The sequence below is a fragment of the Vanellus vanellus genome (assembly GCF_965231255.1).
Source record: "Vanellus vanellus genome assembly, chromosome: 8".
NCBI classification, from domain to species: Eukaryota; Metazoa; Chordata; class Aves; order Charadriiformes; family Charadriidae; genus Vanellus; species Vanellus vanellus.
The window spans coordinates 15,633,269-15,654,653 of record NC_138913.1 but is presented as its reverse complement, the minus strand read 5'-3'; the positions used below and the strand labels follow the sequence as shown (position 1 = coordinate 15,654,653).

At 37.3% G+C, this 21,385-nt stretch overlaps 1 protein-coding gene across 1 annotated transcript in view; it reads right to left on the bottom strand.

The window, feature by feature from the left end:
• DLG1 (discs large MAGUK scaffold protein 1) overlaps nucleotides 1-18,790 on the bottom strand; it is a gene marked incomplete at its 5' end in the record, with an annotated part of 115,024 nt that extends 96,234 nt beyond the window's left edge. Inside the window, 2 exons of the mRNA XM_082486980.1 lie at nucleotides 9,055-9,219; nucleotides 18,692-18,790. Of these exons, the coding sequence (XP_082343106.1) occupies nucleotides 9,055-9,219; nucleotides 18,692-18,790 (264 nt within the window). The remainder of the gene's footprint in view (nucleotides 1-9,054; nucleotides 9,220-18,691) is intronic.
• Nucleotides 18,791-21,385: the final 2,595 nt, after the last annotated feature.

Below are 21,385 nucleotides of genomic sequence, written 5' to 3'. Positions count from 1 at the left end.
AACTGCATTGAGAGCTCGGGGGAATTCTCAGGCGAACAGAGTATAACCAGTTATTAAGAAGACTTGATGTTGATTACTGCATCTCAGGTTGTTCTAATGTTTGGATTAATCCACGGTCCATCTGTTACAGTTTTTCTTTCTTTCTTGTCTCTGTTGACAAGAATTTGTTGAGCAGATCCATACGAAGAAAGGGGCAAATTTGGTCAACTGCTTCTTACTATAAGATACAAACTGACACCTTTGCACGTATTTGTATATTCTTCAATTAAAGGAAGTTTAAAAGTAGTCACCCATCAAGAACTTGGGCAAGGCACTTTCACTAAAGATTGTAGAGCACCTCCTCTCAAGAGTGACAACCAAGGTATGATGCTAGTCTAAAAATGAGTATTTCTGAGAGCATGTTCGAATTTTTCTTTACAATCTTCACTATTCTAGGTATGTTCCTAACTCTAGAAGTGCTGTATCCCTACTGAAGACATCATAAAGCTTTAGAAAAGTCTCCATTTAGAAAAAGGCAACAGATTGCAACTTTCTCACAATCATAACCAATCCTGCAAATTACACATCAACCTATCTTTAGTTTCTAAATGGAAACATTTAGAAATCTTCTGTCTTCAGGGTAATCTCACCTACCCGCTCAAACAAGAGCGGGATTCAGGAAGTAACGTAAGCAAGAGAATGTACTAGGGCAAATGGGAAGTTACAATTACTTTGACTGCTGGCTAGCCTTGAATGTTCCCTTCATAGTTCCTCAAATCATAAAGATCATCAGTTGTCTCTGAGAGCAGAAAAACTCTTCTAATGAACAGAGAACGCTACTCTAAAAGAAGCTCCACAAGCTCTAAAAGACTTCTGGGCAAGCACTTGAGGGAATGGGGATTGGAGGAAAGGCACACCAGGAGATAAAGAGAAGGGAACCTATTAAGCTTAGCAGCACAAGACTTGGGTTCAAAGAGAAAGGCGGTTGTCCTGCACTAAAGGAAGGATCTGTGTATATGCAACACTTACATAAGCAGTTATTTCCTTCATAGATTAATCAGAAGGAGTTAAAAGTGCATGCTTCCAGTTGAAGAAAAAAGGGAGACAAAGCAAGCCATGTATGCTGTAATACCTTTATTGGTATAGCCAGAAACCAAAAGACTATCAGCAGCTGACTGTAGATCACTGCATTTAGGGGCTATAAGACAACTATCACCTGCTAATTTATATTTCCAAATACAAATTTATACTTCTGGAATAACCATTCTCTAGTCATTTTCATAATTTTAGTGACTCAACACTACTGACTGTAGTTTTATTGATATCTCCTGACTCAGCTTTTCCCCAAACTGAGGAGTCAAACTGATTCATCTTTTATTGTACAGTAGCTGCCCTCTGTCTCTGACCACACTTCTCTTCTACGAACCATTTCTAGATTGATATGCCTGCTTCATTAAGATAAGGAACAGTGCAGATTTGTAGAGTGATAAAATAACACAATTTTATTCCCATTTGCTTCTCCAGATATTTCTTGTATTCCATTTGCCTTTTTGACTAACTTGAGTACCATGACAATTATTCCATTAATCTGTTATAACCCTGAGCACTCATTCCTCTGAGATGAAGCAATGAGAACACAAGTTCTTACAAGATCCTTCTGGTAATGTCCATCCATCATGATTACTGATATTGTTTCTTACCTTTTACTTTCCTTTTGTTGTTGGTCTGTTGTTGGATTTTTTTTTAAACAATTAAATCCCAAGATTGTTTTTTGTTTTTCTTACTCTATGACAGCTTAAATTTCTCTGTAACCTTTTTTGAGGAATTCTATTGTGTGCATCTAAAAAAACCTGGAAACCTACATCAACTAGATGATCTTTATGCACACGGTCTAAGAGACTTGTATGGCAGAACTTCTCTTTACAATGCTTTTATTGCTTTCTCATCTGTAATTTCTCCACATACTCATTGATTCTACTCTTTAGAATAGTTTCACCATGTTTTGCCAGTACAGAAATGAGACTGAGTTCTCATTTCTCCTCTCCCTTCCAGATGCTATTTTAAGAACGAGTACCACCTTGCCATATTTCATTCCTGTGATATCATAGTCAGTTTAAGTAGACTGTTATACAGCATTGCAGCACTAATAGATAAGCAGTTTCATATCAGAGTTAATTTAAAGCCATTAAGCTTAAATATCATTAGGTCCTGGAAATACTTTCCCAAAGATGTGAAACGTGAAAAAAGCAGGCATACACTAAGTGGGCACAAGACATTTATTTCACAGAGTAAAACTACAGTGTGCGTGTAGTCAACTGGACTGCCGTACTAGGATTACAAAGCCCGTCATGTGGAAGGTTTGAGTACCACTGATATATACTAGCAGAAACTTTTTTGTAATTATGTGTACACTACACGAAGTAGAGGGTATCTAGCACAAAAACTGGGGATGCTACTTCTAAGCAAGAGGAAAGGTTAGGCTAGGCTAAGAGCATACTTCTTACCTAATACACACATAATCACAGCATTAGATCAAATAAAATGCCCAACTAACCCACTGCCCACCTCAGTAGCTAATAGTGCGAGCATGGAGTAATCCTTCCCTCCCCTCTATACCATCCCAAGCTCCAACAGTTCAGAGGTTCATAGAGCCAAAGAAGTTAAGCTCTGTTTTACCGCTTTTACTCTAATAAAGGATTACTTCCACTCTAAGGCAAACTGAACCTGAATAAGTTTAATTTCTCCCAGATCTGACACTGCTACGGAAACACAGATAAAGCAGAGGGGCACTGACATGGGGCAGAGCTATTGGTTCAAAGGTATTCAACACATCAGATTAGTTTCCAACCCAGCACAAGATGCTTCACTTTGGCAAAAAGATTCTTCTAGTTAAAATTTGGGGGTAAAACTTTCATCTTTTTTCAATGAGGGACAGTATTTCACCTTAGTTTGAAATAGTGCAATGTTCAAAGATAGGAAAACTCATTTGTCATAATATTATGAAGTCATAGCTTTCTTCACTGAAATAACTTTATAGAACAAAAGACTGCACTCCATGCTTTAAATGGGCAAGCAGCATTAATCTGCATGCCTGAAACATTTTGTTAACGAGATCTTTGGAATAGGGAAGTGGGGATTTTAATTGCATTATCTGAAGCTCAAGTACTCTAGCAGAATGTAACAGCGCTCAGCCAGAATGACAGGTCCTTGCATGAGATCAAACAGGCCGCCAGTAATGAAAAAGGGCAATCACTACACTGCCTGACCTGCTCAGTATTGTCTTTTCCCAGCATCACTTGTACAGAGATGATCGTTTCTGCAAACACACGAGAACAGTAGCCAACTGTGCTGCATGAAATATGTACAAGAGTCCAGTTACATAACTATAAAGATTAACATACTCCCCACCCAACCTATTTCTCACAATTCCTGGATTGTTCTGCGACTTCACTGATGATGCACAAAGGTATTCTAAAGATGCTAAATATTCAGCCAGTAGAATACCTTTAGTTCCTCACGGCTGTACTATTCAGTCAATAATTAAAATTTTACTGTACAACATGAATAAGCATTTTTAGATACCTTAATAGACTAGTAAAGCTAGTACAATGTTCTAACTAAAACATCTATGTTCAGCTCTCAATGTCTGCTATGAGTGTAAGGAACAAACCAAGTGCAAGCGTTTTCTCACACCCTTTGGAGACTGCTGTTATGGTGAAAATCTCCAGAGACAGATCAGCAAAAAAATATTTAGTTAAAGAAAAAAGAACAGAAGTGACTTTTCTTAATTAGTAAGCCTAGCTTCCTGTTACTGCATGCAACCATGCTGTAGTATTATTATAAATTTATCAAATTATTGGAAAACTCCCTAAGAACAGCCTTGTCCAGATGTTGAATGGGAACTGTGGCTATAATGGAACTGCAGTGAATATTGTAATACTAAGAATTTATTACAGAGCATGATAAAGATTAACATTTATCACACTAGCCATGGTATATCTTTCCAGTACAAAGTATATTTAGTAGTTTACAAATTATTGCATGTTTCCTTTGGAGGTTGAAATAATAGACCCAAACACCAACATATAACACACAAACATAATACAGAAATACCTATAAGCCCAAATCAAGGTCTACACTGAAATATTGAATTGCCATGCTACATCATAAATATAGAGCTATAAACAAAATATTTTCCTTTTCATGCGCAGGTTGCTTTAAATAAAGAATACTGCAATTTAAAACAGATTCTTTTTTGTCTTATTACATCATGACCCATTATTTTAAAACCTTGTAATAATCTATTATCCAAAGCTTTTTTTCCTTGATAGAAAACTCCAACTTTCATTCCAGTTTAAAAAAATTGTTTGATATCATATCATATCTATGACATATTTCACCTGGTTGGAGCTATTTAATAAAAAACTAATGTTAAATTCAAAAACGTCAACCTGAAGGTATGATAGAGAAGCTAAATTCAGTTTTACAACTGAAATAAATCCTTCTGTAGCATCACCATCTAGTGGTCAATCTCGGTAGCAACGTATTGCTTCGATTACATCAAAGTCAATTCAACTTCATCACCTTTTATTTGATAGTAATTCAGGGAACCTCACATTGTAATTGCAAGTTTCTATGAGGAATTTGGAAACCTCATACCGAGGAAATTCTAGTACTAGCTGCCTATATACTGAAACTATTCTTTGAAATGTTTGGGACACACTATTTGGGAAGGATTTGAAGTTTTACTTTTTTCACTATCTGTTCATGATTCTCTACCATTAAAAAAAAAAGTTTTATAGGATTAATAAGAGTTCTGCTTCACACAGTATTAAATAGGGAACAGAGGACACAAGATATCCTGGGTCAAGTTTACTTCTTTGATGCTTGAGACATATGAAGTATACATTTCTTCTTAAATTGACACCCTAATCAGTCAAAACGTGTAAGCCCTGCCTCATGTTTAAACTTTAAATCAGTACAGCCAGTATCAGTTATTTCATGCTAATTGCAAAACAGGCAGCATCTTATCCCAACCTGACTCTGTGGTAGCCCACCCCTCTCAAGAAGGTAAACCACCTTGAGTTATTACAGTACTTAATGTGGAACATTGGATAAATAGTAGCCACATGCTTGTCCTCTAAAAATTCAGGATACATATTTGTCTTTTTGGTAATTGAAAGCTGCTCTTTGAAAACCATCCAGCTGTCTAAGCAAGTCATAAAAGCTGCATTAAGTACGAGAAAATTTGAGTTTCTCTCGAGAACAAAATGTAAAGTAGTTAAAACCAGGCTTCTCCCTTCTTCACTATTTTCTATTCATGTCTTGTATTATTGCTCTACACTGCAGAGGGTTTGCTATAAAATAAGGTATTCCTCAAAATCTGATTCTACTGCCCTCTGCAGCATTTCTTAAAAAGCAGCATACGAACCTAAAACCACTTTTTACATTTGTTCTTTAAACTAGTGACTTTACTTGAAATGTCAAGCTTATTTAACAGTTATACTTTTTAAAAAAAAAAAATCTTCTCTTTTTATTTGCTTAGTCTAATAAACACAACATCCTCTATTATATTTAGTTACCTTAAGCAAATGTACTATCGAACAAAGCTAATCAAGATCTTGTATATTACCAAAACCTCGTCCCTATACAGTGCATCAGGCCAACCTACCAACTAAATTACACAAAGCACTCAACTCAGACCTGGTTGCTAAATTGATCTTCAGCGTGAGCTGTGTCAAAACTATGAACATCTTGTAGATCATCAGGCCAAAAGAAGACCAACTATGCTAACAATACAATACCAACCTTGTTCTTCCCCTGACATATTCGAGTTCAAGTTTTAACAGCATTTATTCCAATAGCTTTAGCAAACCACCTCCTGACTGAAAAGAGATTTTGTCAGCTCAAAGGCATTTTACTCTAAGAGGTCAGATAAAGACCCCCAGGGCCTATGAATCTATGGGTGCATCCCTCATTCCAAATACCTTAAGACCTCAGACTCTGATTATAAACGAGTTATGCAAAGAAGTTAATTTCTTCAGGAGAGAGGCAAGCCAGTGGCCAACTTAGCATTAGAATTCAAAGTTCCACAAAATGCTGGTAAACAACTCACCCCTGGAGCACCCACAGCGGTTTAAAGATGAATAAAGCTCAGAGGAATTTCAGTTCTACCACACACTGCTTTGAAATTAATAGAGCAGTCTCGTGAAATAATCAGATGTATAGTTTAAATGGTAATACAAGTTGCACAATGACGCTTCTCATATACACATTCTTTCCTATCCCATAGTGTTTTCTCAGCACTTACCTATTTGAGAAAGATAATAGTAATCCTCCTCAGAGACCTAAGTTACACAGTATTTTGAAGAGGCCTCACCATATTTTGTAATTATATCTACAGGCTGCATAACTATTTCCAGAATAGGTTAAATGAGACGTGTTTTTTTTATTCCAGAACAGTGTAGCAGAGTTGTATATTCAACACACCCCAAGAGAACGAAAAAATTTTCAGCTTAGATCATATCAGAGCAGAGGGAGGCAGAGCACAATCATTCATATCTATTTCTGTCAAACTGTTCTGGGTTTTACATCTGTGTCTTTACAGAAAGTCACAGTAGTTTGACAAAGCTCAACTGAAAGAGATAATTAAAGATCCCATATAACACTCTAAATAAAAGCCTTGCTTGTTTGGAAACTTCCTGGTAGGATCTCTGTAAGGTAGAGACCACTCACACTATAGAGAGGCAATAAATTAAGTCATCTTCCATGGAATGTTAATATTGCCAATATCAAATACTCACTCCTCTATTTTTGTAGTTGGCGATTTGCAAAAATAATCTGACCAAGTCAAACACAGGAACTATTCTGAGTTGTCTGGTTTCCCTTAGATCCAAGCAGTCAGAAAGAAACCAAGGTATTCCAGCCCTTTGAACAGTCCCAAGTACAATGAAATAGCACCCTGTCAGTGGTAAGAAATGGATCCTGAATCTCACATGCTGTCCTGGTTTCAGCTTGGACAGAGTTAATTTTCTTTCTAGCAATTGCTGTGTTTCAGATTTGGTATGAAAGGAATGTCAATAATGCGTATTGTTTTAGTTGTTGCTGGGTGACGTTTACACTATTCAAGGACTTTTTTCAGCTTCCCGAAGAAGATGAAGAGTAGTATAGACAGAACAATGGAATAGCCAATGGAACATTCGGTACCATAGAGGTCATGCTCGGTATATGAATGGTGGTACGCTGAGGGGCGGGAATCCACCATCACTGCTCTGGAGGAGCTGGCAACCAATTCACCAGGTGTTGAGAGTGACTTCTGTTGCATTACTTAATCTTGTATATTCTTTTACCAGCATTATTATTATTTTCCTTTTTCTGTTATTGTTCCATTAAACTGTCTTTATCTCAACCCATGAGGTGTTTGGTGTTTTGTTTTGGTTTTTTTTGGTTTTTTTTTTTTTTTTTTCTTTTTCTTTCCTTTCCCCTCCTTTTCTCCCTGCCCTTCTAGGGAGGGAAGAGGGAGAACTGCACAAGCAGCTGCATAGTCCTAGCTGCTGGCTGGGGTTAAACCATGACACATACCCATTCTAGAATTTTATTTTTTAGTTCTGAGTTTCTGGATTGTGAAATGCATTATACTTGATTACTTATTACAGAGAGCTTTACAGTTTGCCTCTTTGATCCCTTTATGCTTTCTTAAATGCAAGACTAACTGCTCTGTGAACTAGGAAAAGCTTGTAAATAAGCAGGGTTGACCTTAAGTCCCCAGAGGCAGAGGATTTTTTTTATTATTTCTAATGGTTGCACACAAAATGTGATGTATTACTTTCTGAATATTAATAAATTCAGGGAATTAGACATGTGAAATTGTGTTACTGTGTGTCTGCCTTCATAAGCAACAGAAGACTGAGGTCCTAGTCATTCTCAAAATGAAAGGTTTGTCATACTGGCTTTCTTACAAGGCTCTTCAGAGGTTAACATAGCCCACTTCAAAAAGGTTATTCTATTAGCTCTTAAAGAATTCGGCTTGCCTAGATCCTGAAGACTACAAAAACACAGAGAGATCCTTATAGAGTTATAAGTAAAAATAAATAACTGTGTTCAATACCAACATATACATTTTAAAAATCTTAGAAAACCTGGCACATAATTACTAAACGCACCCACCCACTACAGCTGGTTCCTCTGCAGAGTCCTTATGAGAGCTGATACATTGAACAAGATTTTCCTTATAACAATAAAATTCTGGAAATGTAACTAACTTCAAAACAACTTTTTTCTTAAAATATAGCATCACTCATTATCAATTTCAGTCACAAAGGATACTGCCACACACCAACAATTCATGCTAAAAATAGCAGACTGTAGGCCTACCATAATATACACCCACCTCATCATTCTAAAGCCCAAATACTCATCAGCATCAAATAATTTCTCCACTTTTTCCCCAAAAAAGCCATAAAGACTCAGAACTGTTATAGAAAACAGTGTTTAGTCTGGCACACTAAAATAATATGCTATTCCAAAAATGATTCAGCTACATCTCCCTACTAACCCAGTACGTAATGCTGCCTGCTATAGCCCCCAGCCCCCCATAACCACACACTCAAACTGTCCTCTTAATTTTTACATTTATCTTGAAGTTACTGGAGTTGTCTTGAAAATAATGGCGCTGTATACTGAAGAACTCCAGAGACATATATTACACTTGGCTTATTACATTTTCCACATAGGTCCTCAATTAAAATATTTACTAGAAACCAACTCTGAAGGGATTCTACAGGGTCCTCATAGAAAACACAAAAATGTAACTGACAGCAGTAACCACAGCACCCATCACAACCACACCTGAGACCTTAAGTTACCTACATTTGTTATCTCAGCATTTTACTATCATCCATTTTTAGTCAGAATGTGTGGAACTAAGTCAATGCCTTAACATCTACAAAGTGAATTTTGCAAACAAGCAGTTCCATTAAAAAAATAGAAGCAGGTGTATCTCATGCATGATATATCCCATATATCCCTGGAGATTTTATATTAAGAGTTCACTCTAATAACTTTTAAAATACCTACCTTTACTGGTGAAATATGAGAATGGGAAACAAATCCATGGACATTCTCAATTTGTGACAGATTCTTCTCTGATACATGAACCAGCTCTGGACCCGTCACCTCATTGGCAATGTGTGGAGAGCTGTGCTCCTGTGGAGGTGTATCTTCATCCTGATAGCGGTATTTCTGAAGAAAACAATTATAGAAAAAGATCAGTCCACCACAGAAATATTAAAAAATTATCCAGAAAACCTAGGTCAGACAGAAATAGTTATTTTCTGAACGTGCTGACTTCACGACAACAAAATCTAGAAATAAAAGTTTTAATTAGTATTTTTAGTTTAAAGACTGATCCTGTCTAAAAAGATTCCAGCCTTTTTAGTCTCACCTAGAACTACTATAAATCTACCTGATTTTCTTTTGCCTATTTGCATACAGTAATATGTCCCCAAATCCTTTTCCAAAGAACTTTTCCCTTTACTATTTTTTTCTTACAAACACTTTAACACTACATTATTCACTAATAGCAGAAACTCTCAGTACCAACTGGATTTATCACCTTGTCCTGCCTTTAAAAACTATCAGCCTCAAAAGCTTTTTCCCACACTACTGATTTACCACTTCTGCCCAAAGCATTTTTTGTCAGCTAAAGAGTTTCGGCTTTTATACTGGGGTGTCAATATAGCAATTCACTACTGCTAACTTCATAATGAGACAATAGAATGTGGTTTTGCTACTAGACAGCTTCCCCAACAAGTAAGCCTTCAGACAAAAACACATTACATTATTCAGTCTCAGTCCTATTAATTTGCATTCAATTTCAAAAACCAGAACCTATTACTTAGCCACTAGGGATGAGTTCTAGTCAGACTGTGCTGCATCCACACTTGCAGATCCCTACTAAAAGTTATTAATAAAATCAGGAGGATACATAATATTCACCTGTTCGCTGGACTGCAGAGTTGACTGCTCATCCAGCACCTTCAAACTCCAGAGTTTATAAGCTTCACCCCAGTTTCACCTTTGTAGTCTTGGTCAATTCTACAGGTAGTCCACGCGTTTTATTGCTAGTTAAAACTAAAGCTGAAATCTGAGGTCATTTAATTTTTCCAGCAGGGTTTACTGTGTCCACAAGATACACCCCAACGTTTTATAACCACATTCACTTTCACACATTACTACTGTACTCTGGAGTACATACATAGTTGCTACTAGTTTACAGGGAAAGCGTGGCATGTCATTAAAGGACCAGAAAGACCTTCTAAATGTGTAATGGTTTGAAACTTGGAAAAAGCTATTCCTATTATTAAAGTATATTTAGGATAGCAGACATTTCCTTGAGTTTTTTTTAAACAGAATTTTAAGATTTACATACTACAATTTAAATCAAACACAGTCATCATCTTGGTAAGTCATTGCTACATCATAATCCAGTAGATCACTGCAAGTAACCCATGTGTCTATAAGCATGTGAGAACTACTACACCAAGGCAGTACCTAATAAACAGCACATGACAACTAACCCTGTTAAGTTACATGAAAGTACGATTTCAGGCTACCACAAAGATACCTACCCTTCAGAGAAGAGTCCTGTAATATTACAAAGTCGAAGCATACAGGATAAACTATGAAGAAGCTGCTTGAAATGATCCATCAGTTACCATCTCCTGTAATGCTTAACCCATTCATTTCCTGCCCACCCACCCCGTGTGCTTGTCTTGCAGGAAGACTTAAATTTTGTTATCCAGCAAAAAACAATCTCTAAGCATGGTCAAATAGGACAGCTAAACTCCTAACAACAGGAATCTCTTACTCTTCCCCATCATCCAAACCCTGGGGACAGCACCATATCTCCTTCCTTTCATTGGTTCTGGCACTCAAATCAGCACAGAATTGCCCACTTTTTTCTCCTCTTTCCTGCGTTAGACTTGTACTGGATTACTGGCCCCGATTCAGGCAGGGACTCAAAGAACACCAGTGACACTGCTCAAGGAGGGGGGAAATCAGGACAGGATCACTGTCTTTTGAAAGTGAGCTATATACACCAGTCTATTCTGCCTTCTGTAGACTCAATATTGCAGAGTTTTGCCAGTAAAGAAGTGGTTAAATGGGGCAGCTGAAGTCACATAACTGACTCACGCTGCAAGAGGAAGAATTTATTTTCTCTTCTTTTCCCTGCCACGTTGTTCTGCCAACACTAAGATTCCTTGGGAGACAAGCTAAGTTCCCTTACTAACTTAGAAGGAACAACTTGGAGCTTTATACTTTCATCACCCATTGCACTTCGCCCAGTCAAAGCCTGCCCTACAGCACACCATCCCATGCAGTTTCTTCTAGCCAGTAACTGATGAGATGTCAGAGATCTTTGAAGTTATAACCCTGCTTTGTTTTTGTACTTAAAAAATACAATTAAAAAAAATCTTTATCCTCCCTACTCAAATCAACCCTTCATTGCTGATACCATGAGATCAAGTTCTATTATATGAGAGAAATGATGCTTTTTAAGTACTAGAAATCATGAAGTAGAAGCAATACAAGTATATTTTCACTAAAAATACCAATAATTAGCAGAGAAGCATAAGGCAGAAGAAATAATTCCAAAGAGGAAAGCAAGATTGTTAAGACTTCTGTTATTACAACAATAAAAGTCCAAACACTTCCATATCTTCTCCTTAGCTGGATGGCAAAGGAGAGACGGTGAATGCTGATAGTTGTGAAAAATTGCAATGGTTACCCAAAAAGTCCTAATTTTTCAAATCTTTAACAGAGAGGTTTCACGAGATGACCAAGCCAACTTAATAGCTCACTACTACCAGAAGGTAAAACTTCTCTGTTGCCCAGAGAAGTTGTGTAAGCTCCACCCCTGGAGGTGTTTGAGGCCAGGCTGGAGGGGGCTTTGAGCAACCTGGTCTAGTGGGAGGTGTCCTGGCCTATAGCAGGGGGTTGGGACAAGATGACCGTCAAGGTCCCTTTCAACCTAAACCATTTATGAGTCTATGATTCTTTTTCTTTCTTTCCCTGCAGCAGTGAGATGCTGGATTGCTCAGCCTCAGACTCCTGCCGTTCATCTATTTGCTGAGATTGACTTATTTTTAACTTATCAAAACAAAACCCTGAAAGGAGTTGACACTAACTCTCTAGAGCAGCCATGTTAAACATCAGAAACAGGGCAGAATTATCATTTAAAGAACAGTGTTAGCCAAAAAACGCAAGTGAACATTATAGGAGGATAAATAAGATCACACTGGAAATTAGCAAAAATAAACACTAGAGCTTCAAGAAGCACAGAAAGTGTCTTGCAACACCACACAAGTAGGATGTCTGCTAGTTTAAAGGAGCCTGCTCCACTGGTGAAGGCAGTATTTGGCTGGACTTGTGATCCAAAATGTCCCCACCAGATCTCAAGCTCCAGTTTGACTATGAAACACAGGAAAATGAGACCTGAAAGTGGATTGAGTTCCCAGATCATCTCAGACAAGACCCTGTGGAAAGCGAGAAGTTAATTGTTCCAGTTTTATTAAAAAAAAAAAAAAAAAAAAGCCACAGTCACAGGTCAATCAAAATTAGCTTTCTTTAGACAGGACTCAACACCTTCAGGCAAAGCACTGAATTACCTTGATTTTTTTTTCCTGAGACCAAACACATTTATTAGAAACAGCTATTTGGACATGTCTGAGTGTAAACAGACTCCAGATTTCACTATGAACCACATGTTTACATTATACAATGTATCAGTGCTTATAATATCATAATGCATATGAAGTTTTAATAGATCAGTTTGTCATTATGTAGATTAAAAATCAAAAAACGCTGTGGTAAAGGATTCTCTCCCATACGAGGCACTGACAAGGCCTATAAGCTTCTCAAAAACATATCTTAAGTGTGAACTGCTAATTGGATTTTGACACTATTCCAGATTGACTTTATTATTATTTGCAAAATGTTTCTCAACTTGAAACTAATAAACCCACCAGAATTAATGTTTAAAATACATCAACTGAAATACTTACAGGACAATGTTTCAAATTACAAACAGAAGACAAGGACGCAAAGGGCATGAAAACTTAATATCCACAATACTTATTCTGAAAGGTACCACACTATCCTTGCCCTTTGCTGAAATTACTTTTGAGCAAAGTGCTTCAAGTAAAGCAAACTACTGTATCTTATAACAGCTAATTCTCCACAGAAGTGGAAGTGTTTTATATTGCTTTACTATGGAGCATCACCTCTGAAATACTATGCCTCTTGACTGAAGTAGTGCATTCAAGTGATGTGGCATGGTCAAACAGCCACCATTCAAAATTGCCCATTCCCTTCCTCTCCCAGGAGCTGCCATCCTTTGAACAAGAACTCAGTCAATTGTTTCAGTCATGCCAACTTAATTCTGCTGCTACATATGAAGTGAAATCCCATGCAAGTTACCCTCCATAGGAGTCTAAAGAAACCACTTCACAATACAGCCTAGCTCACTCAAAGGGCAGCTACTGTCCAAAGGAGCAGGACACATTCAATCTCTCTTGGTCGACCTGTACAACTACATCTCCCTGCCCCTCACTGCTCGTACACATCTGACTTCACATGGTAAGCAAGTTCAGCAAGCTAATCCAGCACAATGTTTGTTCCCTCTTCCAGCATTATTAATTTTTCTTTAATTTCCTAAAGTGGCTCACAGTAAGATAAGGCACGCAGCAGCACTGGCATAAACAGGGAGAAAAGCAGGTAGAGAGTAGGACCGGCCCATCTCATCATGGCTAGCAGACCATTTCTCTGCTTACAAACAAGAGAATCCAGTCCTGCACCCAAATCCAGGCACCAAGGAGACCCTAGCTTAGAAGAGTCAGCCAAGCAATGGGCAAGACAGATCAAAGGAAAGGAGAAAAGAAAAAAAAGAAAAAAAAAAAGGCAGGTGTGGCAAAGGAGCTCTGAACTTGCAGACAGACTGCCTCTGCTGCACACCTTGGAAGTTTCCCAGCACTCAATTAGGTAGTAGCCAAGCAATTTTTGACAAGCTTTATGGACTTCCGTATAATTTATAATTATAATTTAAAGCCCATAGCAACCAAGCACTAAACATTTAACACATCGCTTTGATAGAGATCCTGCCCAAAAGGATGCAGTTGCAGGTATACAGATGTGTCCAAGTTAATTAAAAACACCTCTCTCCTGATGCAACATAGTTAAAATTTTTTCAGGCTAGATTACACCTTCAATGAGTTTTGAACTGTCACCAAAGCCAATGGACTAAATGGACTGGTGTAAACTACTGAAAAATCCATTTACTTTAATCAGCCAGTGATAGTTTAAATGAGACGAGAAGATGGTCTAAATTCACCACTGTGAAATCATTCACTGTGTTAGCCGTCCAGGCCCACAGCTTCCCTGATTCAATTCCCAGGCTTATCAGAGTTAAACAAGAATAAGGATGAACAAAGTATCTCTAACAGCGTGCAGGACAAACAAGGATTTTGCAGACATTTTATAGCACCATTTCCGGAATACAGATCACCTGTTCCCAGAATAAGCACAGAAAAGCTTTAGGAAACTCATTCTAAAAAAGGTTTACTTTAGTCTGCCTAAGCTCATACCTGTATTTTAAAAAGATATTTCAAACAGATTCATACATAATCTACCCTCTAGAGATAACTAAGTTGTGGTTTTATATTTTATTTAAAGATCTTCTAATGAGAAATCTTACAAAACAGAAATGAAATTATTTAAAGAACACTTAAACAATCTCATGCCCTAAACTGGTGACCCATATCCACAACAGCATGCAATGCTGTTATTCCAGAGATTCAAGCCATACAGAATGCCATGTTCATGGATAGAAAGTTAATTATGCAAGATAATTACTACCAGATAATTTAATGACTACGTGCAAGGCAGCAGTAACTACAGTTCTCCTAAAAATGGGACCTGTGTTAAAAAACAATTCATATTAGGAGTACACTGTCTTACGTGAAAACAAATTTGCAAGCACAGTATCTTCTCTACACACAAAGAAAAAAATCAGTACTAAACCAGCTTTAGTACGAGTGAAAGCGTGCTTAAAAAACAATTAGAAGGTTCATAGGTTGACCTTCTTATACTCACTTCTCTTCTCCTCCAGATTTTCTCTCTCCCCACCCACCCAGCAATAGGACTCCCAAGTTACTGCACACTTCAAACAACAAAAACTACAAACAAAACCCAGGAAAACATGCAGCCTCACTTATACAGTCTGTCCCCAGGTAAGTTTTAATTTTCACTGTACAAGTTTTGAAAGAGGTTAAGACGAAGTGAGAACTTTAATAAGTAAATCCAATCATTTGAATTCAATATATAGAAGCATACAGGGTCAGACCCTCTCTGATGCAGTATGAACAGGCAGCATGGTAAAACAAAGTGGCTTTCGTCCATTTGTACCTGACTCCCTGAGTTTAAGTACTTGTCCTTGTTCAGTCACTGCTCCACTTCAGAAGTTAAACTAAATCTGAAAGGACCCTTCAAAAGATCATTCCAGCAACTGAAGTTGTTGGGAAACACTGTTTGATATTCAACATCTTCATTCCTGCAAAAAAGGACTAAGATGCAGTATGTCACAAGCACATGAGTAGAAAAATCTAAACACCCACAGTCCTCCTTGCATCTCCCCCGAAACCAAACTTTACAACTCTGACATCCAGATACCTTTCAGCAGAAAGTAAGTTCCAACAACTCTAACAAGAGCAACAATAAAGCTAAATTCTGCATAATTTTGCTAAAACAAAAGTAATTCAAAATGCATTGTATATTAAGATCCTCACATTTTGTACAAGTCTTCCCTGTAGTCTAGTGGAAGTGCTAAACCAGAAACTAGTGCTTAGGAAAGTAATAGTGCCTTCTTCATGGAGGAAAAGAAAAGGACACAAAACAAAAGGTATGCTCTGCTATTGCAGAACCGAAGTTAATGGGGAAACTTTTCGTTTGTAAAAATCAGGAAGATTATGAAAGCCAAATAAAGCCTCTTTGCAGGTGAACAGCAATTCACATCGAAAAGCTGAACGCCTGTGCATAACAAAAGAAAACAGTAATGTAAGAAAAGAGGACATGTATTTGTGTATTTTCAGAACTTCACTGATCATGGAATAGGATATTCAGTATTATTTTCAATTTAGGCCTCAACATATGATAAACTGAATGACTTGAAACATTAGAACAGGGATTTTTATCTTTGGGGTTTTTTTTGGTTTCTGGTGGGTTTTTTTTTGTTTGTTTTGGGGTTTTGTTTTGTTTTGTTTTTTTTAAACGCAAGTTCAGTACTTTGAGTAACTAACTGCTTCATTCTCAAGTAAAGGCACTATGTTTTAGTAATTAGAGCTAAGACAAACACATAAGGCATTTCATCCCCTTGGACAGTTTCAGTTTAACATTGTCTCTTGAATGAAACTGCTTATAAAATGTTTATTTAGGTCATGGTGTTCCATCATATGTTAAAATGCACAGCTAGTGTGAAATGCAAGTATTTATGTAATGCTTCATGGCATAGATAACCAGAAACAATACAACAATTTACAATACCTATATACATTTACAAAAACACCAGAAATATTCATAGTGAAGAAGTTCACCTGTTCCAGAATGTCAAGGAAGAAAGACAAAAGAAGAAACAGTCAGATCGTGGATGTTCTTTTCATATGTGGTTCAAAAAACAGTAAAGGAAAATGGAAAGCACTGTATTTCATAGGATTACTTATGTGAGATGAATTATTTCTTTATCTAAAGGTCTGAGCAGGTAATCCTGTTACTGTTTCACACTGTCATTTAAATATTGACTCTTTCAGTATTCAAAGAGTATCTTCTCAGAGGACAAGAGTATCTTATTTTTAGTGCAACACAACCCCACAACTTTTCTTCAAAAATCGACAAATGCCTAGTGCAAAATCTCTCCGCACTACCAGAAGTTTATATTATTTAAACCTAAATCCTTCGGTTCATTTGGGATGTTGATAGTATAGAGCACCCACTCTGTATTAAGAGCAATACATGTTTATTTAAAGCCTGTGCATAAATAGACTAAGTTATTTTAAAACACAACAGCACTAAATTAATTGCACTCAAGAAACTATTGGTCTGCATGATATGCTTCTTATTAGCATACAGCCAAATGACATTAATAAAGATAATAATAAAGAATTCTGCCTACTATTTTGTACAAGGTGCTCTACCTCCCTCTACTACGCCTGGCACCTCTGCCTGCCAGCCAGGTGCCAGTGGTGGGGCTCCCTCCGGCTGGTACCCATGCTGTGCTGTGCAAGGTAAGCAGTCATTAAGGCATTCAGACAGACCAAGAGAGCTGCTGACGTGCGAGTACAGTAGAAAAATGCCGCCATCGCTCAGATCTGACACAAAATGCCTGAAGTGGATTCTGGATGTTTGCTGGATATTTTTAGTTTGGTCTTAAAGTGAACAGCATCTCTCCTCTGCAGTTCAACTGGCAAAATCAAAACCAAGATGGTCTTTTCATTCTATGGTTTCTCACCAAGTATATTATTTAAACATGAGAATATCTTATAAGTTAAAAAAAAAAAAAAAAAAAAAAAGGAATGTGCTGTTCCACAAAAAGAAGGAAAGAAATCTTAGGTTTTTAGCAAATAGTTTCTAAATTGCATCGGTAAATATAAACATATTTCCAATTGAAAAATGCTTTGGAAACATGAAACATAAGTAGATTCAAAACAAGGCAAATTCTTCCCTCCTGGAAAAAAAAGCATGCAACTTTAAGTTTCATAATAAATCATTCACACTATTGAAAGATCCATAAAAATTTAGACTCCTCCCTCCCAACGTAGGTGACATTTATTCAAGATTTTGTGATAGATACAAAAAAAAGTATGTACAAATATGCGTGTATGTACACATACACAGAAATGCTCCCAGTTTATGAAATAAACTATAGTTCAGCTATTTTTTTGTCAAAAATAATGAACAGTGACTTGGTAACATGGAATACGCAAAACTACTTTTGGAGAGAAAGATTTCTGAATCTCGGTCTCAAAAGTAACTTCACGTACATATGCCTTTAATTTTAAAGGGGCTTTCCAGTACTTAGTGTTCTCATTATATCCTTCACATTGCACTTTGATTTTACTGGAAAAAGCAGTTTTGACATAACCCTGAATATATTCTGTTTACTATTCTGAGGATTACCAAATTTTATGTGTTTTATTACTACGAAACCTAAACAGTTGATGTAGTCCTAAAATGCCTAAATGCCCGAGGGCACTGTTAAACCCAAACCTGCCACTAACAATTGCTTCCATCAATATGATGTCAAGAGGCATTTCCAGCCCTGCATCTCAGTGCAAGTCTCCTGTGTATTTAATTCTCTACAGCTGAAAAAAATGAAAGCCAAGTGCAATAAACATGATGATTAATGCTGATTAATGGAGAATGACGACATTTTACATGCGGCATTCAGTAAATTCAAAATGTTGTTCAAAGGGATCTTTAAACAGTAGGCATGATAATTCATTACTTCTGTCACAATCACCACGAGCTCTGATAATCAAGTTAGGCACGGAACAAAATACACACTATTTAATCAGAAATTCAAGGTAGAGTTACATTAGACAGAATGGCAATCATTCACTAAACGTAGCTTACATTTCCAGGAAAGTCCTTTTAGACCCACCTTACATCCAAACATTAAGGATATTGTGTTGTTGGTACATGCTACTTTACAGTGGCATAGCATCGGAGAAAAACAATCCAAGTTTTTTATGCTAGGAGACATTTTTTCAGACCCTGTGCACTTCAATCGATCCGTGACTGAGATTCCAGAAAAATGCCTCTGTAAGCGCTGCTTGCTGCCTGTCTTTGACATTTAATATAGGTCCATAGTGTTCAAAAATAAGCCTTGATATAAAGAGGTTGAATCCTTCAGGAAAAATTTTGCTTCACGCTAGAAACCAGATCTTTAAAAAAAGGCAAAGAAGAAATCCTGTGTCCATTTTTAAAATTTTCGAGTCAGCTTTACAGTTAATTTCGTTAGTGTCAGCTTGAAGTGACAACTGTCTCGCAGCCCAAAGTAATACTCGGATCCTCTCAGCCAGAACCCAGGGCTAGATCCACCGAGGCAGCTCCACCTGCTGCAGTGCAAGGTCTGCTATCTCCTCCATGAAAACAGAAGCAACTCCAGCAGAGCCACTATGCTCAGTGTGTGCTGGTTGCTTAGGGGAGGGGCGAGATGTTGCAGCAGGGGACTCATTACACGGCCCGACAGCGAGAAACCCAACGCTGCCTGCAAGGTGCTTTCGCACTGCACCAATGAGCATGTGAAAACCCGCTTTTAAAATCCACTGTGCATAATTATAAAACCATGGAAGTTGTAAGCTTAACAGCAGGGAATTTGCTGATCTGCACTTTACACTAGCTTTTTCAAGGAAACGTCAGCAGACCACAAAATGAATGGCTATGGGATATTTAATCCTCATTTTCAAACATTAAAAATTCAAGGTTATTTGACACCTTAAAAAAGTGTTCTTTAACTGCTGAGTAAAACTCCTAATGGTCTACCAAAAGCAGTAAAAACCAGCTACAGAAATCCATGAATATTCTTCAACTTCAACACACAATGAAATCAGAAGCTGCTATTTTTTCCCCTCATTGTCTCTAGCAAGTCATGAATAATCTGGACTAGGCATCAATTTGGTTACGAGGATTTCTCTGTAAAGTATTTCATTTCAAGCAACTGTACACGTGAACGTTTAAACAAAACAGTAAACACAGTAATGGTCTCCTTAAGATTTGTTGTTCTTTGTTGTGTGCTAACAAGTCTGAGACACAAAATTCTTTTTAAAATGGTTTGTTGGTTGTTGGGGTTGGTTTTGTGTTTTTAATCAAGCCCTATAACAACTCAAACTTTATTTCCTTCTTTAAAAGTACAGGAGTCCCTTCAGGATTTTAATGTATTTATATATTTTAAGAAATTGCATTACAGAATTTGATCAAAAGCACGTCCTCTGTGATTTCTCTGCTCTTGTACCATAAGCTAACAAACCTTTGCAAAAAGCTTCAATGAAATGATGTTAGCCATCCCTTCTATTTTTAATTATACTGAACAGTATTGTAAAAAAGCATTTAAGACTACCAAAGAAGTCTTGTTAGATCCCACCTCTTTAGGGTGTGAATGTTGACCTAAGTTTACACCTGCAGCAGCCTTCTGTCATCTCCCTTTTACTTCATTTGGTTTACCTGATAAGCACCCCTTGAGGTAGAAAGTTTAATGTAGTGTAAAACTGGCATCCACACTTACAGCTCAGAAACAAGTAACTTCATGAATTATACTGAGATAGTCATCTTTATATAAATGTGCAGATTGATGAAACCAAAACTAAGGCAAGATGTCTGGAGAAAAATGTGTAACTCAGCCCACAGTAAACCTCAAAATAAACTTCATTTGCATGAGGACCTCTTTCTTGGTAGAATATCCAAGGACTACAGATGATAGCATTTCCATACTCATAAGCATAGTTTTCTTTCCGCCATGTGCCACGACCTACAATTTTTTACCAAATAGCCTTAGACATCATTTCCCACAGCAGATAATCTTCTGCATGCAAGTACAGCAACAGGGGTGGAACCAAAGAAAAATCTCTAACACTTTGCTTCAGCACCATGGAAAAATAAACAACAACTACAAACACCAAAAAAAAAATACACTTACTTTGTTTAGCTAAATTAGGTTGCATTTTTCTTGCAAGAACATTTAAATCCAAAGGTAACCCTAAGTAAAACAGAATGATGGAAGAACCTAAATCCCCCTTTATTCTCCTTCAGCTGGCTGGGGGTCACAGTACACAGTCTCTTGTCTGAAGAAATAGGGCAGAGCACAACCGAACACAGACACCACACATGAAAGAGGAAAAAATGCACAAGGGGAAGGAACAGTCAGAGTACTGCCTCTTGCCAAAAGAACACAAGAATGTTCCTATCCCACAAAACAACCTTTCCTATGCAGCACAGATCAACAATCCATCCTACTTCCATACCTCTAATCCCATTGTAATAATATAATTTCCTCACTAAAATAATACACAGTCAAATGCATGGCAATTTCATGACAACAAAGAGCCAAAAGCAGTTCTTGAATGCTGCAGAAATAGCTTTTCGTGATGCAGAAAATATAAGCTCTAATGTGCCATGGGCATAGAAGAATCAATAAGAGGAAGATATAGTCTACACATCTACAAAGGATTCCATCAGTAAGATACAATAAAGAAAAAGCCTAAGTAACTTCAGGCAATTACATCTACATTGTTGATGAAGACTACACAAAACATCCGAATCTGTCAGCCATATATTTGCAGCTGCAAACAAATAAATTTGT